Source organism: Corvus cornix, chromosome Z (assembly GCF_000738735.6).
Source record: "Corvus cornix cornix isolate S_Up_H32 chromosome Z, ASM73873v5, whole genome shotgun sequence".
NCBI classification, from domain to species: domain Eukaryota; kingdom Metazoa; phylum Chordata; class Aves; order Passeriformes; family Corvidae; genus Corvus; species Corvus cornix.
In genome coordinates this window covers 47,468,922-47,496,209 of record NC_046357.1, presented here as the reverse complement: position 1 = coordinate 47,496,209, position 27,288 = coordinate 47,468,922, and the positions used below count along the sequence as shown (strand labels likewise).

Here is a 27,288-nt window from a genome sequence, read left to right as displayed (position 1 = left end):
TTTTCTCTTATAATACCTATAGTCACTATTTGTTCCCTTTCAAGCTCCGCTGCATGGATGTCACTCTTACTGTTGACTTCCCTTTGATACACAGCGTGGGAGTGTTAACTAGCTGGTGCTTCCCTATGGAGCATCACTTCTGTGTTGTTGTACACGTGTTTTCACGCTTCTTGTATCTTTATACAGGTTTTTAAGCATGTTTGATAGCCTCCTTCCATTCTCACAAATGTGAATACTTCTGATAGCAATGACAAGTGGAAATTCTTTTTAGAATTAATCCCAGTTAATAACCTCTAACAACAGCCTCACTGAACAAGAGAGTGAGTTTCATTATAGTTCTTCGCAATGGATCATATAAAACATGATTGTATCTGCTATTACTTTAAAAAAGAAAAGCTTACTTGTAGAAGTCTGGTTCCTTTATCTACTTGGTTTTTAGCTAATGTGTTTTTTGATAACCTTTTTATCATTTCATGGGACTGTGTAAGTTCAGGAAAAGCAGGTTAATAGAAGAATATAGACTCTAAATGTTCTAAAAGATGTGGATTTTGGTCCCAGTGGAGACTGACACTCCAGCCTACTTACTGTAGCTGGAATGTATTGATTTTCTTTTCCCCCATTTTAGCTGCACCACTGAATTAGGTATTGTGAAGCATCTTTCCCTCTGAAGAGAGGAAAAACTGTCATGAACTTTTTCACCCTAACAATACAGCCTTTCAAACTAAACCCGATTGAATGGAAAAGTCTGTAAAAACCCTGTAACTCAGCTCCCCACTCACTTTTCTCTCTTTCCAACAGCTCTTCCAGCAACCTCAATAAAGTATGATAGATGACTGTAAGAAATTGATTTTTAAATCTTTCTTCATTAAAACCAGCTATAATAATAATAATACTAACAATAATAATAATAATAATAATTCTAGAAGATGATGCATTTCTGTGGCATGATCTCTGAAGGTTAGCGAAGTGGTCTTGTTCAGGTTTTCAGCAAGATGTTCAGTTACTGTTATAATTGGCTGATGAGTAGGTTTGGGCCTAACTAGAATGCCAGTGTTCGATTTCACTGTGTCCTCTGTGAAGATATGTCACCATTTACCCTGGCTTTAGTGACAATTTTCTAAAAAGGAAACTCGTGGGAAATCATTATGCTGTTTATATGTCTCCCTTGTTGGAGAGCATTATCCTGTGATATTTTAGCACTGTTTTCCACTGCATGATGGCATCTAGCTAAGGTTAAGGCAGAACAAGTCCCTTTGCAATTTTGTGACTATATTTTACTTACTGAAGGAGAAAAGATAACCGACAATTAAGTATTTCAGATGTCACTGAAAGAACATGTGCAACTAATCAATTACATCCTTAGGGAACATGATTTTATGTAACTGATAAGGTAGAAAAATCGGGGATTTTATGATGTGTTACATAATAATAATTGCACCCTTCCAGTGAAAAAGACATTTCTGCTGATGTAAACATCAGACTTTCCCTTGTGTTGTGTTGTGGGTTTTTCTCCTGAAGCACAAAGTAGTTCATTAAAGTGTGACAGTAACAGATAAACACCCTTTACAATTTTCCAAGAAAATATGGCACTTTTAGTTCAGCTGAAATCAATGAGTTGAAAAATGTATTTCTGGAGTCACTTCCCAAATCACTTGCTAGAGGTTGTGTTAGCTGGTTTAGTTTTGGGAGAAGAGGGCATTGTAATTACTTTAGGAAGGAAATACACATGCGGGGGTTTTGTTCTTAAACTGGCCTACTTAGCACTCTGGGACCCATATTTGAAACTCATTGCTATGATCTTGACAGATTTTGGATGCAACAGAATTTCACATTACAAAGAAAGTAAGTTTGAGTTTTTATTTCTTTGAAAATATTTATCCTTCAGTTTCTGATGACAGAGCAAACAAAGTAGCTAGTCATGCTTACAAGCCAATGTCATACTTGAACAAATGCTACAGTTGAGCATATTACATCACAGTGTATAGGTAGTGGTTGAGAAACTTTTACCTGCTGGTTCCTTTTCTGCACACCTATCATTAAAGATCATCAGATTTGCAAAATACTGATTTCTTACAAGTTTTCAGACAGAAGTAAAAAATCTGTTGTGTTAAGGGTTGTTCCAGGTAAATTAAGCCAACTATAATAACATTTATGATTTAAGGGTATTTTTTTAAACTTAAATAGGAAGCTGAGAATGCTTAGATTTTTTTCAAGACATCCACTTTGGGCCACCAGCAGAGTTAGGAAATGTATTTAGACAGACACACCTAAGCTGGTGTGGCTGGTCGGTGCTTGTGGGAGTTTTGTTTTGGTGTTGGTTGGTGGTTTGTGTGGTTTTTGTTGGGTTTGGTTTGGTTTGGTTTGGTCATTGTTGTTGTTATCAGGCTTTTTTTTTTTTCTCCTTTCCTTTGGTTTCCACCATCTATTTTAAATGGCAAGATTATGTCCTCGCCCCTTATTGAATCAAAGCCAACAAAGTCAAGCCAGAAGATAATTTCCCCCTATTAGTATAATTAACTTGTAAGCTTAATATTTTTATTTTTAATGCTTAAAAATCCATGTCACGTTACATCAGTTGAAAAATCCTCCTTTGGTCAATGCAGTCATTCCTGCCTTCATAAAATTCTGGAAATGACAAAATTTCCAGTCAGCAGAGGTGGTGTACAAATACAGGGCAGTGCAAAATTGCATTTGCTTCTCTGCAAATTCTACATTTTCAAGTTTAGTGATCACCAAAGCAGAGTTATTAAAAACTAACAAACTGTATGGCGAAAGGTGTTTGCTCAGGCCAGGATTAGGAGGGCTTGGGTTGACTTGATACATGTTGGGGGAAAAAAACAGAAGGAGATATTAATCTCAAATGAGTGGAAGTAGAAGCAAATAGGTTTGTAAGAGCTGTCATTAGTTTTCCTTTTATAAAATGGTGTATCCTTCTCTTCTTCCCTGTTCCATTCAGTAGCCTCAGCAGGCAGCTCAAGTTTTAGAAAAAGCTGTCAAGAGTTGTAAGTATGAAGTTGCATATAAGCACTGGATGCCCTTAAACATCTTTCTACAACTTTTTGCAGTTCCTCATTGCATATAATTAGCAAGATGGTTTTATTTGAGCCAGTCATACACATTTCTATGCAATTCACGCACGCTCTGAATATGCATCCCCTCCACACCTTCTTTTGTGCATAACCTGAATGCAGAATGGGATACATTTTGCAGCAGCAGAGTGCTGATTTTGCAGAATGCAAAGTGCCATTTTTTAATGCAGCATCTTCATATAGAGGTGAACTGAAAGGCTTAACACTTGCCAGCATCTTAGACCTCCTTGCTTGTTACATCTCTTAAAATCTACCACGGAAAAGTTCAACTACATTTTTCCCTGTTCTTTTCTTCAAACGTTTTAGTGATGGCCTCAGCTGTTGAGAAAGTGTAGCCTCTGAATTGAGACTTGTACCATAAAAAAAGATCCAGTTCTCAAATATCTTTGTTTTCAAAAGCTTTTAAGTCCATTCACATCTTCTGTAATTTTAACATTAAGCAGGTTTTCCCAACACAAATAACCAAACCATTTGCTATAAAAGCTGCTATAAAATCTAGATGACTTCTAGATGTCTCTTCCAACTTTTTTTTGTGATCCTGCTATCCTCTATATACCATTGTGTCTCCCTTGTGATACTGTAATGTAGAAGAATATACACACAGGAGTAAGTTACCTTCTGAATGTAAGACTGATGTTTCTTTCCATCACCAGACTTGTTTCTTCTCTATATTTATTTCTTGTATCATAGGGTGGGAAAGTGAACAGGTTGAACATGGATAGCTTTGCTTCTAGGAGGTAATTTAATATTAAATACAGTGAAGTTTCTTCCATACATACATTCACTTCAGATCAGGCCTTTACGTAGGAAATCTCTTTGAGAAAGAGCTTGTGGCTTCCTTTTTCTTGTGAAGTACACGTTTTCAGAATATATATCAGTATGAACAGTAAAGAAATAGGGGTTTAATCTTTCAGGTGAGACACTGATTTAATTTATGAACTGTTTTTCTTTGCCTTGTGAAAACTGTAAATCATCTCCAGGAAAAAACACAGGATGTAGTCTGGCCATTATGTGGCCATTGTATCACGGTTGTGGAAGAAGTGTGTGTGATAAGTCTGGGCAGCAGCTGTGTGGTCAGAGCTTTGTCATTTGGAGCCATAGTGCAGATACAATGGAGCATGTTGTAAGCTGACCTGTCAAGCCAAGCAAGGAGTTCCCCTTCTTTTCATTTACCAAGACGTGCATTAATAAAACTGCACAAAGTGGAGACTTCCTTCTTCTGCTCATATGCCAGATGGGAGTCTGCTGTGAGGTGAACATGAAAGCACTGAGCTGAAGCTGTTTTATTTTATATTTTAAATAAACAAAACTTTATTCAGAAATGAGCATGCCAGTAACTTAGTTCCAGAATCAGACATCTCTGCTTGAGAGGCATATAGCTTGGCACCAGTGATGGCAGGTGAAAAAGAATGTAAGTAGCGTAAGTGATTCATCAAGAACTGTGGTTTTCCTATTGAAATGTGGCATTCCATAATAGGTGTAAAAAAATGGAGAATTGAAAAGTGTTGCAAGAGAGAAATGTTTTAGTAGCTTGAATGGAAGTGTGCAATATCTAAAATATTTTTAAAATATGGGTTTCTATTGTGCCTTTTTTTTTACAGACAGTCATTTTAGAAAATGAAGAGCTCCCTAAGATATTTCTTGATTTTCTGAATGTTCGTCATGTACCTACCTTGCCAAAAGCAGAAAGCTGTGGGTAAGCTCTCATTTACTGAAAAATATATGGAGGCCAAAAGGCCCATATCCACTCAGTGCTGATGCAATTCCATTGACTTAAAATGGTCTTGCTGCCAACTCTAACACTGTAAAATAAATGGGCATTAGGTTCATGTTAAGTATGTTTATATATCCCCAAAAGGTCGTAAAATAAATCCAGCATGTTCAAAGACGGGAAGTTTCATGTAATATTCTTGGAAAGCAAAGGAGAGCTTAGATGAGAAAAATACAATTTTCTTGTAGATCTTGAAGTATCTACTGAAATGTAAGATATTCATAAGCACTCACTAAAATTGCATAGAAAGCCTTTGCATGTGTTTTATGGTCATAGTAACTGCACAAAATAGAAGCTCATTCCGTGATCATTTTATGATCTCCCTCTGTGTGTTCAAGAATGAGGTCTTCCACCTTTCCGATGACATTACCCCAGTGAACCAATTGCCTGTCCCCTGGGAAGGGTTCCTAACTAGAGTGGCAGAAGGGAATCTTAGTACGATGAGTGTAATGACTACAGAAATACCCAAAACAAGGTAACTGGAAGCTCTGATACCCTCTGCAGCTGTGAGCTTAGTAGGGAGAATTTCTTTTGCTGTGTAAGATGACGTGGTTGACAGTCCAGAAGCATTACCAGGATGTGCTCCCCAGAAAGCCACATGGCCCTTTTCCACTTCGGGGCAGGCTGTTTGGATCTGCAGTGGCAAGAAGGCAAGTTTACCTGAAGATAATTTTGAGGACCTGTTATACTTGGAGGTCTCTATGGCCCAGGGCGGTGTCCAGGGTCATTGAGAAGCTAGCAGACTTGTAGTTTTCACTTGCAGTTAATCACATCAGCCATTATCCTCAGTGAAACTGTATCCCAACACTTCATAGATAGATAGAGAGATAGAGAGATGGAAATTAATCTGTTATGGTAAAATGGATGCTGTCATTTTCAAGTAGTGGTGGTTATAAAATGATACAATCTCCTACATTCATTTCCTTATGTGGCATTATGTGGCCACTGACCAGCAAAAGATTGTTCCCTTGATTCTTAAAAGATTTGGGAGTTTTAATTTTAAACTTAGTTTTGTTGTAACCAAAGTTTTCTCTCACTTTACTTGCAGCTCTTTTGATGAAACAGAATCTGAAGAATCAAGGTGAGCTTGATTTCTACTCTTTATAGGACACCTGATTAATAAACTACTTTAATTATTGGCATTTACTTTATTTGTTCCTTGCAGTTAACAAACTAGCAGTAGTTTAGCATTAAAATTAGATGTATTTGTTAAATATTACCATCAGCTATGCTATATCTGTCCATTTATAGTGTGATTTGGACATCCTTATGCTAGTGTTGAGAAATTCCTTACAAAACTGACAGAATACTGCCAGCTCTGAAGTATATTGCAGAATATATTTTTTGTAGCAAGAAGACTTACCAGAATAAATTAGAGGTTTGGGTTCTTCCTTATGCATTTGATAGAGCTTCATATGCATCAGGTTGCACTACTTGGAATGTGTATGTACAGAGCGAAGTGAAGAGAGCGGGGGGAGGCTGTCCATGCCGCGACCGAGGGTGGGAGTCAGGCCGGGGGGGCTTCCAAGGACTTTTCTCCACGGATGATGGGTACAGCAACTGCTCTGGGGGCTGTAAGAACATGGTGACATTTTGAGTCTGCTTTGTGGCCTGGAGAGCCTGTAGACATGGAGCCTGGTTGTAGATGGTCTTGTAGCCTGCATGACACTGCGTGCCAGGGAGCAGGAGGTCTCAGAGCCAGCTGCAAGCCACTCCTCCTGGATGGAGCCCCTTCACTCCAGCTTGACATTGAGGGTTTCACTGTATGGCGGAGGAGCAGCGAGCTTTGCTTCCAGGAGATGGAGCCTGCCCTCTGGGCAGCGCTGGTGTGCAGAGCCACACCGCATGGCTCCTGGCAGCTCGACCACCTCACTTTATCAAAGCTAGTTTGTAGAATAGTCTGTTTGCTGTCCCTTGATACTGACATCCCTGTTCTTGACCTTTCCAGCAAACTGTCCCACCAGCCTGTGCTGCTGTTCCTAAGGGATCCATATGTCTTGCCTAAAGCCAACGGTAATCAAACATGTCATCTGTTAACAGCACTTTACTGATCTGACCCTGCAGTGCATAAACCACATTATTATTAATACTGGCCTAGTCAAATGACACTGGTCCAACATCTAATAACCTGCCAATAAAACGATAGTTCTTGTGTAAGAAACCATTAAAACACTAAGCGGGGTGGGTGATTTATAAAAGAGTGGAATTTTCTCCCCCAGTTGTTCTCTCAGGCAAACCTACTGAGAATTCAAATCAAAAGATGAAGAACACTGCTTTTCTTTTCTTGTTGTTGACCCTTTGGCTGTTTTGCCTGAAGGATTTGAACTTGAAGGCCCAGTCTTTGTAAGTGCTTTTTTGTAAGTGCTTTTTCCCTGAACACCAGTCGATCTACTGCAAGCATGTTTGTATTTCCATTTGGATTATTATTATTTCTTATCATTTATAACCTCTGGAGCTCTTTATGGGGAAAAAAAAAAGTGCACTTTAAGTGCAAGCGATGTATTTCACAGGACATTTACATTAGACTTCATCTCATAACATGCAGTTCAAAAGAGTGTTTGAAATAGTTTGTTATAAACTTTTTTTTTAATATAAAAAGTTCTTTGAATTAATAATTCAGAGAATTTACCCTGTCTTAAATTAAATGTGTGCAGGGAAAAAAGGACCATTTTCCAAGTGTGTTCCTCTTGGCTTTGTCATTTTACTTGCTGGAACTTGTTGTTTCTACTAAATATTTTATTAAAAAATGTAATATGCTTTCAGGAGAGAATTTTCTCCCTGAGCTGCACATAAGGATTCTTTTTTAATGTGGCATTTTGTTTCATTTTATAAAATACTGTGTGGAAGTCAAATTCTCACACTGCCTTGAAAATCATTAAATTTTTAAGAATAAATTTAGGAAAGAATACATTTTTGCTCGTAGTTTCCTAGACAATGGAGTGTACTTCCTTGAGATTTTCTCAAGATTTTTATAAATACTTGAGGGAAGGGCATAAGAAAGACAAAGCCAATCTCTTTCCAGTGATGCCCAGTAATAGGACTAGAACATCAGGAAAATTTTCCCAGGCCCAGACACAGGTTACCCGGAGTGGTGTTGGGTCTCCACTCTTGGAGACACTTGGAAGCTGCCTGGTCATGGTCCTGGGTCACTGCCTGCAGGTGCTCCTGCTTGAAGAGGGTGTTGGACCAGATCACCTCCAGTCGTCTCTTCCAGCTGCAGCTATTCTATGGTTCTGTTGTTTTTTTCAAGCTGTTTATCAAAACCACAGGGACAGGTGCACATATTTTGAGAGGATTAAGTAGTCTCTCTTGCAGGCAGTGTCCACTCTAGCTAGTAGTGCAGCCAAACACTATTGACCCTCTGAAGTCTTACGGAACTCCAAAGTGTAACTAGAGCAAAACACGACAGCAGAGGTCCAGTGTGACTTGGGTCCACATCAGAATACATATCACAAGGTTGTTTAGCTTTTACTTTGACTTAGCACTAGTCTGATCCCACTGAATGTTCATTTGAGGCTGGAGTGCAAATCACAAAATCAATGAACCGAAGCGTGGTAAGGGGAGGGGGGGGTCACTGCACAGGTCATGTCTGACCCAAGTGACAACAGTAATGAAGAATCACATAGAGTAACCTCTGTTTAAAAGTTGGGCCAGATGCTGCCTATACTATTTAGAGGGAGCCACATTGCATGTCTTAATCTGTTTAATGCTCCTTCTAATTGCATATTTGATTCCTCAAGAGCCCAGTATAAATTATGAACATCATGTAATTCCATACCATTTTGAAGGGAGAAAATAGATTTCATGTAGTTATCCCAAAAATATTGAGATGGTGCTTAGTATTTCCAGCCCACATGTAACATTTTGCCATAAGACTTCAAGATTTTGCAGTTCTGTGATGGTATTTACCTCCCTTCCATAATGTGTGCTCTGAGTAAGGCTAAGCTTCCCTTTTTGTGAAATCATTAGAAACTTTCAAATTAATTTTGTAACTATTCTTTTAAGCAGTGCAAAAAAGCATTAATATAAAGGCCTCTTCTAATGAGTAAGATGTTTAAATATTGAGTAGGCCTCATTAATGACATCTGAAACAAAGGACATTTCAGACTTTTGTCTTTTCAAGGCATTTTCTGGCCTTGACCCACAGTATTTAGAATTTTACATGGCAGGTGAAAATGATTTGTATTTGAAAACCCTAAAACCTCAAATTCACTGCAAGTCATTCTTTAACTTAATGAATTAAAACACAAATTAGAATGTGACTTGTGGTTTAAAAAAGGAAGAAGAAAACCAAGTCCTGAGTCTAGAGGCTCTACTAGTTGACTCAAGTCTAGTTAGAAAGAAACAAAGTTTTTACACAACTACCATTGCCTTTAATTCTTCTTCTTTGTTTTTAGTTTGCAGCACAGAGAAAATGTAGATGAGCTTTCTAAAATTTTCCCTCTCAGATCAGTTCTTACTTTGATAGACTCTGATTCCTTTGTAAAAACAGCCAAGGTTGTTCAACCTATGACCAAAAGTAAGTGTCCATTAACAAACAACTATTTGTTGTATGTTTTCTTTGAAGAAGGTGAATTTCAATCAGAAGTCTTTCCTGGATACGGGAATGCCTGTGTTAACATATTTCAATAAATAGGAAGTAGTGTGAGTTTTAAACAAAATAAATAACTAATTCTGGAATATAATACTCAAGGAATATTTTTTACCCTGTCATTGCACTGTTACTTGTCTTTATAAAATATAATCTTGCCATTATTCCAGTGACTGGGCTTCAAGCACTGTTGAGGTGCAAGACAACTTTCCAGAAACAAGATCTGCAGTTACAAACCTCATTGATTTTTAGATTCCCTTTTTCATGATGTATCTAACAGTATGAGTGCCCAAGTGTGCATCACTTTTTGTGTAAGGGTATGGGGAGAAAAAAAAAATTAATGTTTTCAAGAAAAATAAAGGAAAAACCTAATATGCTTCAAATTGGAGACAGTATCTTGTAAGCTAAAAAAAAATGGGATCTTAGATTTAGTGTCACTTGTTTGAAAATTGTTGTGTTGATTCTTTTAAGCCATGCAAATATCACAGATCTGCAACTGTGCTTTGTTGTGTTTATACTTATGTATATATACTCCAGTTGTATTTAACTGAAATTGATATGCTTGATTTTTTTAAGCAGAAACGACTCACATTAAATCTAATATTGTGCGGTAGTATAATTTCGAAAATCAATCCTTATTTTCCTATATACACTGTATATTATAAAAGAAACAATAAAAAGTGGTTTCTGGAACTGCAGCATTTAATCTAGAAGGAAAGCTTCAGGTTGCCTTTTCAAGGGAATTTTGGTAACTTTAATGACAACTGCACAGGGTTATTCTACCAGGGTAATTTGGTACAGATGAACTTAGAGAATTGGAGGAAGCATTAGTGGATTCAAAATATTAGCAAGTCATTTATAATTATGACTTACTATGAGCTGGGTAGAAGTATGCATATATTGTTTACATAGTCAAGTTAGGAGGTTACAGTTCATGAAAACATCCTAAAATATCTCTGTTTGTAACATCTTTAATATTCTGAAATCACTTTATTAATAACAATGAAATAACACATTTAAGACACTAAGGATTGTTTTTATAGATGCCAAATCTACTTTTGCTCAATATTTTTACATCCAAAATTATTTCTGTGAAAGAATTAGGGACAAACCCTAATTCCCACTCACATTCGGTGATCTAATTTATCATGTACTAGTGATTTTTATAAAAGTTGCATCTCCTCTTTGTGAATATCCTGTAGGCTGATAGCTGAAGGTTTGATTAGTGTGGAAAGTTCTGTATCAGAAACAGCTCTTAGTAGCAAATCCATTTCTAGCACACTAACCATTTTAAGGTTGTAAGATGTGATCAGAAATTCTTAGTTTTAATGCCTGGTGATTTAAATAAACCCTTCGTTAAAACCTCAGGTGTTGGTGCATTTCAAAAATCTTTTCAATTCAACAATGCACATCCTGGATCTATTACTGTGTTCTATCAGGTAATCCTTCAAGCCAAACTGAACATGAAAATTAACTGGCAGTTTCCTCTGCATCTGTGATAACAAAGTTGTGGGGAATTTTTCCTTCAAATACTATAGGATGACATTTTGTAACATGCGACATTTTATGTCAGCTGGACAACCTGAAAATTTCTTGCCTCAAATAATCATCTTTGTACAGGCATCCTCAGGTCTTCTCAGTCTAAACATTGCTGTAAGCCACAATACAAAAAACAGCTTTGAAGTATTCCCAGTAGCAATCTTGAAATTTCTTCAAGTATATTGAGATTTTGTTAGAAATTGAATTGCCAGTGTAATCCATCTTCCTTGTGAGAAAAGATTCAGATAAAGAGCTGGAGCCTAGCAGCATTAAGTATTAGAACATCCCTTTAAATCAATAAGCTAGAAATCTGGCAGCGCATTCATGCAATGCCCAGTGCTACCCTAAAGTGGCTTTAGTGCTGAAACAGCATTACTAATAGCACATCCCCAACATGGAAAAACAGTTGAGTGATGCAGTAACCCAAAGTAAACGAGGCCTTACCTAGTTAAGTTTCACAAAAACATTTATATTGTTCTGACACGGATAAGAAAGTAAGTTTCTTTTTTTGTTTCTTTTTTTTTTTCAGATGACTTTCCAAACGTAGTTATAGATGGCATTCTACATGGAATATTTTATCCTCATCTACTGCCCAGGTAGAAGTGATATAAGGCAAGAAGAAGCTGAAGCAAGTCTCTGAGTCATGGTTAATAGAACTAACAGGAATAAAATTCTGTGATGTGAAAATTATGCTCAGAAGCAAGAGGCAGAACATCAGATTAAGTTCAAGCATTATGTCTTCTTAACTAAAATCACTGTCATTACAGTTGCTGCTTTTAAAAAAGATATGGAAACAACAGTATTGAAGTAATTTATACCTTCTATATATTGACATGCTCTAGCTATTTAACACTAAATGTTCTAAGTCTTACACTGAATTATGCTAACCTTTGAAGAGAAAAGTTTTACTAATTATTTCTATAATTTTTATTAAAGCAAACACTAAACCTTTTTGCACCAGGATTTTTCCCAGCACATTACCCACTGCTGGCACTGAATGGATTAAAAGTGCTGAAGAGAGTGTGTGCGGAATTGGAAAGCATGCTTTCACATTCTGAAACACATAGCACTCTCTGAGGAAATTTTCTAGATTTCAGTTGAAATTATTTTACTTGCCAGGAGCTTTTATGTGGCTTTTATACATGTCCATTCAGTTTTAACATCTAACTTGTGTGTTTGTTTACTCTCCACATCAACTTGCTGACTGTATTCCATATATTAACGTTTTGTAAGTCACAAAACATACAACTCTGTGGTAAACTAAAGCAAGACTATTATTATGATCAAACTAAAACTGATACATATATATGTATGTTCAGATTTAACTGGAAATTTGTATGTGTGCTACTGGACATTACAAAATAAATTACTAGGACATGAATGTACCACTTCAGTGGGTTTTTTGTGCTTTTCTATTGAAATTTTTCTGAGATTCTGTCATCTGAGATGGGTCTCATAGATGTCTCCCTGTGAAGTGTGAGAAAATACCTGTGTGTCTGCTCATTTAAAGCTCTTAGCTGAGCTGAACACAGTAGGCTTACAGAAGTGTATGTCTTGGTGAAAAAAATCAGGGTAATTGAATAGCTAGTAAGTCACTGGGCTCATCAACAGAAGGGAGTTTTTGCACAGAAGCAGGAATGGCAAAGCTGGGCACAAACAGCAGTCTGATCCTGGAGACACATGGGTGGCCTGCTCTAGCTACTAAATGTGTTTGGAAGCCATTTGGGGAACGGAAAGCTGGGACTTGGACAAAAGGTAGGCCTGTGACTGCAACACTTGTTCAGGTAGCATAACTTTATGAGGTCTGCAGGCTCAGCCTCCAGGAAAGCTTTCAGCTACTGGCAGAAGGCTGGTTGGGCAAGGCAGTCTGAAGCATTCTCACTCCTGCTTGCTAACCCTGCCTTCCCAGTGCTGCTTTTCAGAGAATTTTACTTTAAAGTGCCAGTAGAAAAAGAAGTGATCAGAGGTAAAATTAAAATCTTGATTGCCTAGCACTAGGCAAATTTAGAGGCCCTTGCCAAGTTCTCCTCAAGTTCTGTTTAAAGAGGACAGTAATCCTTTCACAGGTCTCTGAAAAGAAATGTCAGTATTTACCCTCAGGAGAGGCCCCAGAGCTATGGATGAAGAACCAGCAGAAGCATCCTGTAACTGCAAATGACATGTCAGGAGAACCTGGGGTAAATCCCTGCCCACAGCTTTTTCCTGTTTCCTTTTAAGTAGAATGCCAGTAGGTTCCTACAAGCTCTGTGCTGTAGTAGCCTCTCCTACCCTGAATCACTTCAGCTCTAGATACCTCTCATGAGCTCCAGGACACCCTTCAGGAAACAAGTCACTAAAGGGAGGAGTGGTGTGCTGCCTGTTGTACAGGTGGATGAGTCCTTCATCAGATCTTGGCATTGCCTCTTCCATATTGAGTCCTAAAACACTGTCAACAGGAAAAAATCCACATCTCTGTCCTGGGGAGTACTGTAAAAACTTAACACGGGTGTCTCTTAAGTGTTACCCTACACTGACCTTCTCTGAAAGCTACTCATTGTCAGCTTAAGAGTTATTTATGAAGCATCACAAAAATAATGAACCTAAAGTTCTCAAACTTACAGCAAAAACTTAAAAGAAAAAGCATTTGAGCTTTACAATAAATAATATCAGTTAGGTGTTACAAAATTCACTGTGCTGTAAAAGAAGAATTCTTCCGTTTTAATCAGTTTCTAAGTGATTATCTTAATAATAGACAGAAAAGCTGCACGTCCTTCATCACAGGATGGTATCTGAATACTGTGGTTCTCTGAAAGACAGCAGGGACTTCATCTGACAGGTTAAGATTAGGAAAATTTACCATCTCTGCTCTAACTTTACTACCTTACCTCCTATAAAGCAAAACCCCCTGCATATTATGTGGAATCAGCTGAGGTGAGAAGAAGGACCTTGTGGGGGTGGAGTAAAAAATGCTCTCAAGTATTTATTTGAAATCAAAGTTTATTTATTCAAAACACTTCTGTATTTTACTCTTTTTTTTTTTTAAGGTTTTTTTTTAGTTTTTTTTATTAGTTTTTAAAAATGCTGGTACTGTTATAGTAAATATTTTCAGCTGAAAAGACAAAAACAAACATTGCTAAAATTTCCAAACAGAATAAAATTACTGTATTTTAAATCTTGAAAAAATAGAATTACTGCTATAATTTTTCATTAAAGACTTTTTCTGCAAGATCTAGAATTTAGTGGGATATGTCTTGAATTTCAAGCAGTGGCAGCTCCAACATGTTGTTATAGAAATGGTCGTATCTTTTATGTATTTGGCAAATGGTAAGTATTGCCTAAATGTAGCCTCATATGTTTTGAGGAGAAAACTCAATGTATAATTGAGATCAGTCAAAAACAGGCATTAAAGGAAAGTTATTTAAGATTTACTTTTCATTCTGACTGTTGGTCTCACCAGTCACCAACTTCAACTACAAATGGTTCCTTTACAGCTATTTTGCCACTGTTCACAATCACACAGTCTTGAAGGGGCCGGTCATGTTCATCTGTTGGCTGGAGTTCTATCGAGTGCACCACAGACTGTTAAACAAAAAAACAAACAAACAGAAAGGTTCCGTTTAGCCAAAGAAACTCCAGTGACTGAAGTCTGGTGCCACGGAAACAACGAAGTACGCCTAATGTCACTGCTTATTAAACAGCTTGTGAACAAAGACCTTTACCCTGTTGACTTCCCACATCCTTTTTTTTCCACATTAGCAGTTACACCATTCTGTAACTCACACACAGTTGACAGAAGCACAAGAAAGGCTGCCTGTCCTCCTAGAAAATCTTTCAGCCAACAAAAACATTTTGAAGGGGCAACTGAAAATGTACATTCAGGTGATTAAGCTGGCACGTACAGGATTCTATCTGTGGCCTGTGTGCAGAAGGTGAGTCCAGAGATCAGAAAAGACAAGCACTATTATTCTTCTAATTGTACAGCATAACTGTGCTTCCAGAAATCTGGTTACTGCTTTTACCTTTAGCATGTAACACACACATACACATTTTCAGCGTGGTACCATGCCATCAGTATTTTTTAATTACATTCAGTTAGTTCTATTGACAATGTGGGTTTGGATATTTGTCCATTAATCTGACTAAACTGAAACTTAAATCTAAATACCTTCTCAAAAATTTCCAGCTACTACTGTAGATCGTGAACACGGAATTCAGTATGAATGTGGGAGTGAGGGGCAAGAGTTCTGATTAGATTTTCAAACTCCTCAAAGAACTGGTCCATCCAGCAGCTTGTGTTTTCCCCATTAATTTCAAGACATAGATTAAAAAGGAATAATCTGTAAGGAAAACCAGACTAATAAAAGTATAATCTCTTGAAAATACAATTTTTTAACTTAAAATTCTATTTGGCCTTCCATCAGTATCATTCACATGCTTCTGAAGACCGTAACAGTGAAAGTGTTATCCATAACTAGCATGTGCTACAATATTTGATTTTAGCCTGTAGAAACAGAATTATTTCATGGGTAACAGTGTTACTGACAGGAGGAGCTGAACTTTCTCCATCTGTAATCTGCAAAGGTGTCAGTGTTGTTTTCAGTGGTTAGCAGTCTGAAATAAGGGCTGTGAAAGCCAAAAGCATGATACAGGTTTCCATTTTTGCTATTTCAGTTCTAAATCATCCAGCTGGAGCTCTTCACAATCATTTTCTACCATGTACGTATTAGATGAATACTCAACTGTTTCTGAACCATGGTAACAGGGATATAATGTGTCACAATTTGTCCACATCAACCACTACTTTACACTTACCATTCCATCAAGGACTTTGCCAAATACTACATGTTTTCCATCTAACCAGGAAGGCTTTGTCACACTGATGAAGAATTGGGATCCATTGGTGTCTGGGCCAGAATTAGCCATGCTAACCCATCCAATTCCATAGTGTTTGAGCTTGAAGTTCTCATCAGGAAACTTTTCTCCATAGATGCTTCTTCCTATGACAAAAAAATAAGAAAGCAAACATTAAAAAAATACTAAACAAAAGCCCTGTTTCAAAAATGGGAAAAACAAAGTATGAATTCAGGACTTGAAGGTTCATTGTTTGAGTAAACACAGCAGCATCACTGTTCAATCATCAGCGACTCCATAACTAAAATCATTTTGTGTGTAAAGGTAAGCTAAACCACCACACATAAGGACAGAATAGTTAAAGCTGATGATGCTTTATCCTTTGAATTTAAGCAAGCTGAATACCTTCAAAAGGTCCGGTTTACAGACACCACTGAACAATAGTATACTTCATCCTGTTCGGCTTAAAAAAAGTACATATTTATGGCAATTAGCAATAAGGCTCTCATGTTTTGTGACAATTTCAGTATTTAAACCTTTCCCTTATACTAAGAAATTGCTTTAGGCAGGTTTACAAACATATAAAGACCAAATGGAAATTAGCCTAAAATACTTGGTGTGGATTTGTACAACCACGACATAAAGATTAAGATGTTTCTAGAACTGTTCAGAGAGAAAACACGTCAGTCATGTTTATACCACCATCACTCTGAAAAGAGAAGGCTGTCTGTCTCACTCTTTACTTGAGCAGTGCCTAGCACAATGGGGACACTGCTCACAACACCACCAGATGCTATCCCGATAAACAACATCAGCAAGCAAGTAAATGCTGCCTACCCTTAATGCTAAAACTATGTCTTTGGTATTACGGTCTTCCCCACTGTTCACTGCTAGGAAAAGGAATTTGTGTTTTCCATTCTCTCCCAGCAGGGAAATCACTAACATTTCAGGCAGACAGTTCAAATCCTAGCATGTGAAGAATGTGCATGTAAAGGAAGGGAAGAAATCTGCAGCCAGAATGAGGGCAGTGCAAGAGATGCTGCGCTGGCAATGCCCTCCTGAGTGGACTGAACTGTTCTTCCGGAGGCTCAGGAGTGAGGAGTGATACACACAGCCAGGACTCCCAGCACCAACAAGTTTATGGTTTCAGTTTTAGTAAGAGAAAAAAGGGGAGAGGGCATGACCCTCATCTTCTAATTTCCTTCTCTCTCTCTGCTATGAAATTCCCTCTCACAGCACATTTCAGAGGTTCCTGGGAACAGCCTGAGCTGAGGGCAGGGAGGACAGCCTCCTCCTTCCCTACCTGCCTTCCCTCTACGCGCTTTCACTGTTTCATCACGCATTAGACTTCTGCTGGATGACTTGAATAGGTTCACCTATTCATGCAATCAGTGAGTGCCTCAGGGAAGGAGCGCTGTCACAAAGCCAGAGCAGGGGAAGGGTGGAGACATCCATCTTTTGGAGACGGTAAGTTGTAGGAGCAGCTCAGCTGGTCACGTGGCTCCAGCCCAGCACGCAAAGCCATGCTTCTTGAATGGGGACAAGTCAGACAGAAAAGAGCTATCTGCAAAAATTGAGGACAAAGGAAGAGCTACACATACTTATAAATCAGATAATCCAAACAGCTGCATCTTAGGATACAAGATGCTTGGAAAAGTACTAGATGCTCTGAAACAAATGTGGGCTGGTTTGGGGTTTTTCTCATTTATGTGAGCAGAAACAATGAAGGAATATGCTGTTTTGCCAATACTTTCAGCAGACATTTGAACAAAGAAAAGAGAACCTGGAATATACTAAGTATATTACCTCCTGATCCATCTCCAGCTGTAAAGTCTCCTCCTTGAATCATGAAGTCTTTGATCACACGATGAAATTTACTTCCTTTGTATCCATATCCTCTCTAAGAAAATGAAATAATTCTTTAAATGAATATAACACCCAGGTCTATATATAATCATATGGAAATACACAAGTTGTGAATGGCTAGATTTCACAGAATATATCAACAAGAGATGTAATACTGTCAAGAAACACACTGAACTGAGGTGCAGGTAAACACAGCTGGACTACACTGCCACAAAGAAGGTATGATTCAGGTGATCAAAGGCATTGTCTTTATTTGACTGGTATCTGACCACTGTTAACTCCACATGCTAGATCTGCAAGGCAGGGACAGACTGAGGTGGTCATATCCAACATCTCGTAATTATGTCTTGTGAACTGAGGACCTGAGAAGACACACACTAGTGCACAGCCTTGGGGATGGCACTTTTGCACAGGCTCCAGTGAATGAAGATTGACAGCTCACAACTGAAACAGCATTAAACAAACATTGCCTTCCCAAGCCAAACTTGAGTACACGGTGGAAGAAAACCACAAACATACTTCTCCAGTCGCCAACGCAATGAAGTTCTCCACGGTCTTTGGGACAACTTTTCCAAACAATCCAATTACAATTCTGCCAACATCTTTGTCTCCAATCTTCACATCAAAGAACACCTGAATATTTTTGTGAAGGGAACAAAAGTGATACAGACGTGAGCGCAACAAAAGGCCAAGCTTTTCAAAGAGTAAGGTGGTAAGAAATTGCTTCTGCCTGGCCTGTATTAATAGTGTCCTGCAATTCCTAAGGGTGCTGTTTCAGAGAAATCCTTTCAGAGCCACCAAAATCAGCTTATGCAGAGAACTGTTTGAGAACTGGTGACTATGTTTTGATTCTTATTGCTTTTAATGGCTCAGCGGGACTGCTGTATCTCAAGCTTGAAGATAGTGTTCAAGAAGATTTTTCCCAGACATATAAGTCTTTAAAGCTGAATGGAGAAGATGAAATATGAAAGTAAGGAAGAACAACAATGCTATTCCAATGTGGGGGAAAATAACAAAGAACTATAGTACTGACACTCCCTACAAATGACAGTTTGCTATCCACTCATAATCTTCACTGTTCCAGGCATCAGTATGTGCAGACAAAAGCCTAAATTCCATTGAATTGACAAACAGTGGGAAGAAAACCCTACGGCTCAAGCAAGCAGCCGCCTTCCTAAACATGAATTCAAACCCAACAGAGAAATAACCTTGCCAGATGATTCAGCTGATTGCCTAAAAACGTCAATGTATATGTTGCTGAACAGCAACTTCAAAAAGGCAAATGAATTATAAGGCATTTTAATATACTTCAGAATCTATGAATGCATATTTGAACATGCAAAAATGTTCCAATAATTACTGAAAGTAGGAACAGCTGTCAGGAAATGAGGCATTTTGAAGTTCTGAAAAAGTTACATAAAGGCTATTACAACTTCTAGGAAACAGCAATGTGTATTCCTATGATGTGGTATTTGCTGTTCCTTGTGGCACTCAACCAAGTATTACTTGTCTGTAATGCTAAGAAATTAGTCCAATAATGATAATAAATGACCACAGTCTCTCCAACATGAATGCCTCTTTCACGCTCTCCTACTAAACATTTCTACCGTTTCTTGATCTTCCATGTGGTTTTGACTGTTGAACTTTTGGCTAACGCTATAAAAGCGCTATAAAGGAAATAAAATTCCTTTTGATACACCTCATTCATTTCCTTGGCACTGAATAACATGCTTCTTAGATGTGTGGCTCCCAAAGTATTAACAACACACTTTCACTAACTCTTTAGAGTTTTATAAACAAACCTCTCTGAATTGTGCCTCCAGTGTTATCTAGGTAAGGGGTATTGCCCTCCTATGTTTTCTAAACCTATTGTCTGTCTATTTTGTTTGGAAATGTTGTTCTACTAGGACTGCCTGAAACACATTGGCATATATAAGTAACACAACCAAGGCTACCAAACAATCACCCCACAGAGCAGGAACATCAAACACTTTGACAGAGCACATGGAGACAAGTTCATCATATGCTGTAAACCTAGCCCAGCCACAAGGCTTCATATGTGGCACTGCTGCTCACCTAAGCAGCAAACCCAGTACTTGTAAAAATGTGTCTGCACATATTTTTGGCCAGAAAATCAAGTATGGAAATATCTGGTAGCCCTAGACACTGTTTTTGCATAGAAAAGCCATGTCATTGTGAGTGTATTTCCTCAGGTTCTCTGGAAATTCAGTGAGCATGTAGACACTACTGAGCTGGTCAATACAGCACTTTCGAATCCCAAAAAGCATCTGACCAAATTCTTCACTAAAAACTCTGAAAGAAAATAAGTATTATAAATTTTCAGTCTTATTAATATTTTTATAAATATCTAAACATATTTACAATTTGAAGTTAAGTATTTCAAGACTGAAATGAAAAAAGAAAGTATGAGTGGCTGGTTCTCATAAACATATTCATATATAATTTACACAAGATGGTGTACAGCTAATTGAAAAAATGGACAAGAGCATTCAATTATTCAGGGAAACAAAAGCAGACTTTGAAAGGAAGATCTCATTATTCTTGGAGACCAGATAATCTAATAACCTTATAAATGCAAAAATACTGACTATGGTGTAGAGCCACAACAAGGGAGCCAAAATACATCTGGTGTCCTCCTGAGCAGTTTAGTGAAAAGTTCGGTTTTGGGCTTGTGAAGGTCAGAGAAGGCAAACAAATACTAGAAATAATTAAAATGGAAACAGAAAAGAGATGGGCCATAATTACACCATAATTACATGTGTACTGTGAGTTCACATCCCGAGTGCTGCATGCAATTCTGGCTTCTCTATCACAGAATGATAAAACCAACCTAAAAAAATGTAGAAAAATGGGCAGAACAGATGCTCAATAGGTACAGAATACCTATTTATGCCTTTTATATGACGAAAAATTACAGAAAGCTACTTAAATTGGAAGAGAGGAGACTGGTGTCTCCTGATGAGCTTTGTATAGTTACCACTGCCTAGGACACGGAAGATTGGCACTGCAATTCTTTATGTGCCACAACAATCAGAAAATGGCATAAAATTATAGCCCAGGCAGAAGGAATGAAGAAGGAAAGTACTTTATGCATAATTTAATGGGAATATATTGCTAGAAGATTATTTGGAGGTCAAATTTACCCCCCCAAAAAAATCAAATCTGTGGTCTAGAAGTCCATGGCAATGAAACTGTAAGCATTTGCAGACAACAGTGGCAATGAAGTACAGAGAAAAAGGCACAGTCCATGGCTTAGGATGCTGAAGCCATGCAGAAGAGGAAGCAGTTCTGCCCCTGCCCTTCCCTGTCACACTTTCATGAGTGTAAGTGTCTTTCCCAGCATGGACACACTCTCTCGTGACTGCAGGTGGAAAGACACTTGGGGGCTGAAACATGGAATTCCTGCTTTATCCAAAGTTGCACTAAACATCCCACCTCCTGCACCAAACAAACACTTTTTGGAAAGAGATGCTGGCATGCTGCAGTAACGAGGTGCATCCCCGTCCCATCAGCAGGCACCACAGCCCACAAGTCCATCTCTTGGGCAGTGCCATCTGCAGTGGCCATGTGTGCCACAGGCACACAGCCCATTTATCATGCCTGCCCAGGGGCCCTGCAGCACTGAGCCCCAGGGGATCCTGGCCCGCAGCTCTGCTGGCAGAACCTCGCAGGCACCGCACGCACCGCTCCTCCGGGCACAAGGCAGTGGGAAACAAGGAGCAGCAAAGGGACTGCTCTCAGTACCAAGAGCTTCACACAAAGACAGAATGGGTCAGAGTGGAAAGGACACAGCGAGTCATCTGGGCCAACCTCCCTGCTCAAACAGGGCCATCCCAGAGTACATGGCACAGAATTGTGTCCAGGTGGTTCCTGAATATCTCCTGTGAGGGTCACTCCACAACCTCTCTGGGCAACCTGTTCCAGTGCTCAGTCACTTGCATAGTAAAGAAGTTCTTCCTCATATTCAGGCAGAATTTCTGTGCATCAGCTTGGCACCACGGAGCAGGGGCCGGTCCATCCTCTGGGCACCCTCCCTTCAGCTACTCATAGACATTGATAAGGTACTTTCTCAGTCCCTTCCCCAGGCTGAACAGGCCCAGCTCCCCCGGCCTTTCCTGGCAAGAGAGATGTTCCATTCCCTTGATCAACCTCGTAGCCCTCTGCTGGATCCTCTCCAGGAGTTTCAGCAAAGAGGGCAGGGGAGAGTGAATAAACCCCATGGCACAGACGAGCGCCAGCGCAGTCAAACCCCCCCTGCTCGGGGCAGGCTGGCAGCACCAGCAGCCCCGAACTGCTCTGGCAGCAGGAGAGGCCGCAGCAGCGCTAGTGGGGTGAGGAATGTAGAAGTTTCAACTTCTGCAAGCCAGAGGCAGGCTTTGCTGGCCCGAACTCTACGGTATGCCAGCGCCTACAGAAAGGCGGCATGCCCAAAGGGGTTAAATACCAAGTAACAAACCAACCAACAAAAAAATCTAGTAAAACGGTGAATTTCTGGCGTTTGCCCAAGCCCGCCCCAAGCCGTCTGTGCCCGGGTTGCGGCGCGGGGCCGGCTGTGGAAGCGGGACAGGGCAGAGGGCGGCCGGCTCCCCCTGCACGGCTGCGGGACACCCCCGCCGCGGGCCCCGCCCGGCCCGGCCCGAGCCTTCCCGGCCGGCAAGAGTCACCTTGGCTGTCACGCTGGGTCCCCTCCTCTTGAAGGCCTCGGCCGCCGGGGCCAGGAAGCACAGGCAGGCCACGACGCCGAGCAGCACCCCGCGGGCCATGGCGCCGGCCGAGCGCTGCGGCGCCTGCGCCGGCAAGGGCGGCTCCTCCCGCGCCGGGGCGGGGGGCTCCGGGGAGCGGTCATCAGTGCCGGGGAGCGGTCAGCATCTCAGGGATCGCTCATCCATCCCATGAGCGGTCTCACATCCCGGGGAGCGGTCACCCATCCTGGAGAAGCCGTCACCTATCCCGGCAGGAGCGGTGACCTGCCCGGGGCGGCCGGCGCGGGCCCTGCTGAGCTGCGGTCCCGGCGCTGCCCGGGTGCGGGGGCTGCCAGGACAGGCCCGGCCCCAGGCGGGATGTGGGGCGGGTGCCAGTGCGGGGGGGTCGCGGCGCACGTTCCCGATGGGCGGTAGGAAGCCCTGTGCCCTCCCCGGGGTCAGCCTCGCCCAACGGGAGCCGCAGTGCCTGAGAGGGGCCCGGCCGCCCAGCCTTCGGCTTCGGCCAGGCCGTGTGCCCAGGAAGGTCCCACGTGTGGGTGAAGTAGCCAAAACAGTAAACGTGCAAGGGGTTGAGCCAGCAGTGTGCCATTGTGGGAAAGGGCAGTGGTATCCTGGGCTGCATTCGGAACAGCACTGCCAGCAGGTCGACTGAGGTGATCCGGCTATTCAGCCCTGGTGAGGACACATCTGGAGTGCTCTGTCCGGTTCTGGGCTCCTCAGCATAAGAGAGGTGTGGAGCTCCCGGAGTGGGTCCAGCAGAGTGCAAGAAAGGGACTGGAGCATCTCTTTTATGAGGGAAGGCTGAGAGAGATGTTCAGCCTAGAGAAAAGATGACTGAGATGGACCATGTCATTGTCTATGAGTATGTGATGGAAGGGTGTCAAGAGGATGGATCCAGGCTCTGCTGAGTGGTGCCCAGCAATAGGACAAGAGGCAACAGGCAGAAATTGATGCACAGGAAATTCCACCTAATTACAAGGAAGAACTTCTTTACTGTGTGAGTGACTGAGCACTGGAACAGATTGCCCAGAGAGATTGTAGAGTCTCCCTCCTTGGAGACACTCAAGAACCATCTGGACACAGTCCTGTGCCGTGTGCTCTAGGACTACCCACATGACCCACTGTGCTCCCTTCCAACCTGACCAGTTCTCTGATTCTATGATTTTGGGAGTGCATCGTTGGATCTCTGCTGTATTTAATGTAGTGAGTAGAAACAAGAGCCTGTGAGGCACCTGTAACACTTTTGGGTTCGTTTGTGTTAGCAGTGGAGGTGCACTGCTTGGCACCCACATCAGCTTGCACCCAGGACTTTGAATAATAAACAACAGCACTAAAGGATTTCATCAAACACAAACATTTCTCCCAAGCCATTACCTACCAAGATGGGGAAGAGGGATCCCAGTCTAGTAAATTACCTGTTACTTTGTCTGCTAGAAAATCATTTGCATTCAGGACCTGTCTCAAATGGTGTTGCTGCTGCAGTCCCTAGAAAATTTGCAAATTGTAGCACACACTGAAATTTTGTGACCTCTCAGGTGCCAGCATATGAAAGTTGTAATAGATGCCAATGAACTGCAAGCAGGAGGCTGTCAGTGGCTTATGTAAACACACTCGGGCTTAAACTCAGCAGCACTGTGGTTCTGGGTGTATGGCATAGCACTTACACAGAGAATTGCAGAGCCAGCCCAGAGCTCAGGTGCAGTGCCCAAGGGAGAGCGTGCTCTGCACTGCCGCATGTGCTCTGCGTGGCTGCCGAACCGCTTGGCTTCAGACTGTGCCTCAGCTGGCAAGTAGTAGACACAATAGCCACAGAGTCATAGAATTGTTCAGGTGAGAAAAGACATTTGAGGTGATTGAGGCCAACCATTAGTCCAGCACTGCCAAGCCCAGCACTAAACCATGTCCCTAAGCACCACATCTACATGTCTTTTAAATACCTCCAGAGATGGTGATTCTACCACTTCCCTGGAGAACCAGTTCCAGTGCTTAACAGCCCTTTTCATGAAAGAATTTTTCATAGTATCCAACTTAAGTCTCCCCTGAAACAGTTTAGGGATGTTTCCTCATGTCCTAAGGCTTGTTACCTGAGAGAAGATGCTGACCCCCACCTGCTAGAGCCTCCTTTCAGGTTGTTGTTAAAGCGTGATTGGGTCTCCCCTTGGTTATCATTCTCTCCAGGCTGAACATCCCCAGCTCCCTCAGCTGTTCCTCATCAGACCCGTGCATCAGACTGTTCCCCGCCTTTGTTGACATTCTCTGGACATACTCCAGCACCTCAATGTCTTTCTTGTAGTGAAGGGCCCAAAACTGAACCCAGAATTTGAGGTGCAGCCTCACCAGTGCCCAGTACAGGGTGACAATCTCTTGGTCCTGCTGGCCACATGATTTTTGATACAGGCTAGGATGTCATTGACCTTTCTGGCCACCTGGGCACAGCTGGCTTATATTTAGCCTCTCTTGACCAGGACCCCCAGATCCTTTTCTGCTGGGCCACTTTCCAGCCACTCTGTCCCCAGCCTGTAGCACTGCTTGGGGTCGTGACCCCAAGTGCAGGACCTGGCACTTGCTCTGTTGAACTTCATCAACTTGGCTTCAGCCCGTGAATCCAGCCTGCCAAGATCCCTCCGCAGAGCCTTCCAACCCTCAGCAGATCAACACTCCTGCCCAGTTTAGTGCCATCTGCAAACTGACAGAGGGTGCACTTGATCCCCTCATCCAGACCATGATAAAGATTTTAAACAGGGCTGTCCCCAACACTGAGCCCTGGAGAACAGCACTTGTGACTGGCCACGAGCTGGATGTAAATCCATTCAACTCCACTCTCTGGGCCTGGCTGTCCAGCTGGTTTTGGGCAGCAAAGAGTGCACCTGTCCATGAACAGACAATGTCTTCACTGTGTGCTTTTCAGGTGGTCTGTCCAGCTGACCAAATGCCTACAACATTTGAAGAGTGCTGGCAGCCAGTGCTGGGCATGAACACTTCCAGGGACAGGGCAGCCACAGCTTCTCTGGGCAGCCTCACCACCCCCACCATAAAGAATTCTTCCTAATATCTAACCTAAATCTTTTTGGTTTTTAATTTGAAGTATTTTAGATTTGGCGTGCGTGGGACAGAACATTTTTGATACTTCAAATGCATGTGGGTCACTAGGTGAATGTGGAAAGAAATAAGGAAAAAGGTGGAGCCAAGGCTAATTCAAAGTTTTGAGTTTGAAAGAAGACCAAGGCTGGCTGAGGAGACTGTATTGTCTCAGAGCAATTCAGTCAGCGTAGTACACTGATTCAAACCAGGAGGTGCAGAAGAATGAGCAAGGAGCTGGGAAGACACAAAAAAGATGATCTGGCTGAGAGGCTGCTTAATTTAATACTCCTTAATACCCAGTGTATGAAGGTGTAGGTATGCTAAACAGCACTATCTGGCCACAGTACTCCCAAGAGTTCCCTTTCTCTCTCTCGCAGTAAACATGTCGGTGTTTGCAAGGATGACTTCCCTGTTTATTGAAGTGTAGATATGTTTCATCCATGTACAAGATGGCAGTATGAGGCAGGAAGAATGAAAGGAGTGCTTGATAGCACTGAAGATATTTAAAAACAGCAAGATGAGAAGATGAGACAGGATCTGGTTTACATTATCTTGGAAAGTTTATGCATACTGGTGATGCTGCTAAATAATTTTTGGAAGAAGATAAAACAATGTTTAAAGAGGAAATCTTGAAAAGAGGGAGAAACTTAATATGTTCAGTGAAAAGTCAATTTTACACAGAAAATCTCTTCCTGATGCTAAAAGAAGTACATGTTGTTTTTGTAGGAGTTTGATGCCATGGCTATCAAACTGGAAGTACACAAAAGCCAGACAAACAGTAAACTTTGTGCTAGCTGTGAAAAGGAAGAAATCCTTGCAATGAAACTAGGGAATATGTAAAAACCTGTTATGAATGCTTTATTTTTCTGCTTTAATTATTCATAGCTATCTTGAAGAGTTCGGAGGTCTTTGCAAGCTCTTTGCACCAACTGGATACAGTGTGCTGAGAACTACACTGAACACACTGTGGTTTTGCATAGAGACAACTTCTCTTTATTAAAAAAATAAAAAGGTGCAAAGTCAGGAGAGGGTCCTGATGTGCAACAGAAATGTACAGCAGAAACCATTCTTTCCTGTTCCATCTTCCCTGGCCATGAACAATTTGTTCACCTCTTCAGTGAAGCTGATTTGAAAACTGTTATCATTTCTTCCCTCAGTTTTCTTTTCTGTAGACTAAACAACCCCAATTCCTCTATCTTTCCACATGGGTCAAGTATTAGAGCAGCGGCATCTGGATGTATAGATTTTTGTTGAAATACTACCTTTGTCCTTACATGAGTAGAAGCCACAGAAAAGCACATTTTGTCGTTTCTTGCTTTTTTTTTTTTTTCCCTTAATTTTTAAGTTGTTCAAGTGACATAAGGGTATTGTGACAAAAAGTATGTAGCCCATTCAAGGAATATGTTTAGGCTATCTTGTGTTTGTAATATGGTACACAGGACATGTTGCATTTTAGAGCTAGCAGATGTGTTATTTTGGTGCTTGTCTCTTGAAGTCACCAACCTTTTAAAAGAACAATTTGCTACTGTTTGACAATCTTCAATTTAAGTAATAGTGTCTGTAATGGATGTTTCATTGGTTCTTATGGGCTCTTTACAATTTTAAATGGGTACAGAAGAGAGAGCTATTGAGCGTATAGAATCTGACAGATTTTGATTTCTAGTAGAGTACTAGCATTGGCAGTAATTCTAGCACTTCCCTTCATCACTTCATGATGTGAGATTGATTTGTTGTAGTGATATAGAAATATTTCATATCCAAATTGCTCTAATATATCATGTTATACAGGTAAAAGAA

At 40.8% G+C, this 27,288-nt stretch overlaps 2 protein-coding genes and 1 long non-coding RNA gene across 7 annotated transcripts in view; 1 reads left to right on the top strand and 2 right to left on the bottom strand.

Annotated features, from left to right (window-relative positions):
- The window catches only part of SNX24 (sorting nexin 24), an 89,018-nt gene extending 76,640 nt beyond the window's left edge, over positions 1 to 12,378 (top strand). For 3 of the 4 annotated variants that reach the window (XM_039567161.1, XM_039567163.1, XM_039567162.1), the window contains exons 4-7: positions 4,691 to 4,785; positions 5,909 to 5,941; positions 6,809 to 6,873; positions 11,520 to 12,378. In XM_039567161.1, the coding sequence (XP_039423095.1) occupies positions 4,691 to 4,785; positions 5,909 to 5,941; positions 6,809 to 6,873; positions 11,520 to 11,590 (264 nt within the window). In that variant the 3' untranslated portion in view covers positions 11,591 to 12,378. Of the gene's footprint in view, positions 1 to 4,690; positions 4,786 to 5,908; positions 5,942 to 6,808; positions 6,874 to 9,257; positions 9,380 to 11,519 lie in introns of all 4 variants that reach the window. The other variant, XR_005603844.1, reaches the window with a different exon arrangement.
- On the bottom strand, positions 2,375 to 7,707 carry LOC120409628. The gene is made up of 2 exons (XR_002045861.2): positions 6,224 to 7,707; positions 2,375 to 5,667 (listed from the first exon to the last, which is right to left on the bottom strand). It is a non-coding gene; the product is annotated as an uncharacterized LOC120409628 (long non-coding RNA).
- Positions 12,379 to 14,273: 1,895 nt separating the features above from the next.
- On the bottom strand, positions 14,274 to 22,509 carry PPIC (peptidylprolyl isomerase C). 2 transcript variants are annotated; one of them, XM_039567642.1, is made up of 5 exons: positions 22,372 to 22,508; positions 18,206 to 18,319; positions 17,627 to 17,720; positions 15,782 to 15,966; positions 14,274 to 14,548 (listed from the first exon to the last, which is right to left on the bottom strand). In XM_039567642.1, exons 1-5 carry the CDS (start codon positions 22,468 to 22,470, stop codon positions 14,420 to 14,422), a joined length of 621 nt encoding a protein of 206 aa, XP_039423576.1. In that variant the 5' UTR covers positions 22,471 to 22,508; the 3' UTR covers positions 14,274 to 14,419. The 2 variants fall into 2 exon arrangements, with proteins under 2 accessions (XP_039423576.1, XP_039423577.1); XM_039567643.1 differs by lacking the exon at positions 18,206 to 18,319 and having other exon boundaries at positions 22,372 to 22,509.
- Positions 22,510 to 27,288: the final 4,779 nt, after the last annotated feature.

Bases quoted from the DNA above. Each gene is read 5' to 3' on its own strand.
- PPIC (XM_039567642.1), bottom strand. From the start codon at position 22,470: ATGGCCCGCGGGGTGCTGCTCGGCGTCGTGGCCTGCCTGTGCTTCCTG. The intron at 18,320-22,371 runs GTGACTCTTGCC...AAAAATATTCAG, and splicing joins GACCCAGCGTGACAGCCAAG to GTGTTCTTTGATGTGAAGAT. The intron at 17,721-18,205 runs GTATGTTTGTGG...TCATTTTCTTAG, and splicing joins TTGCGTTGGCGACTGGAGAA to AGAGGATATGGATACAAAGG.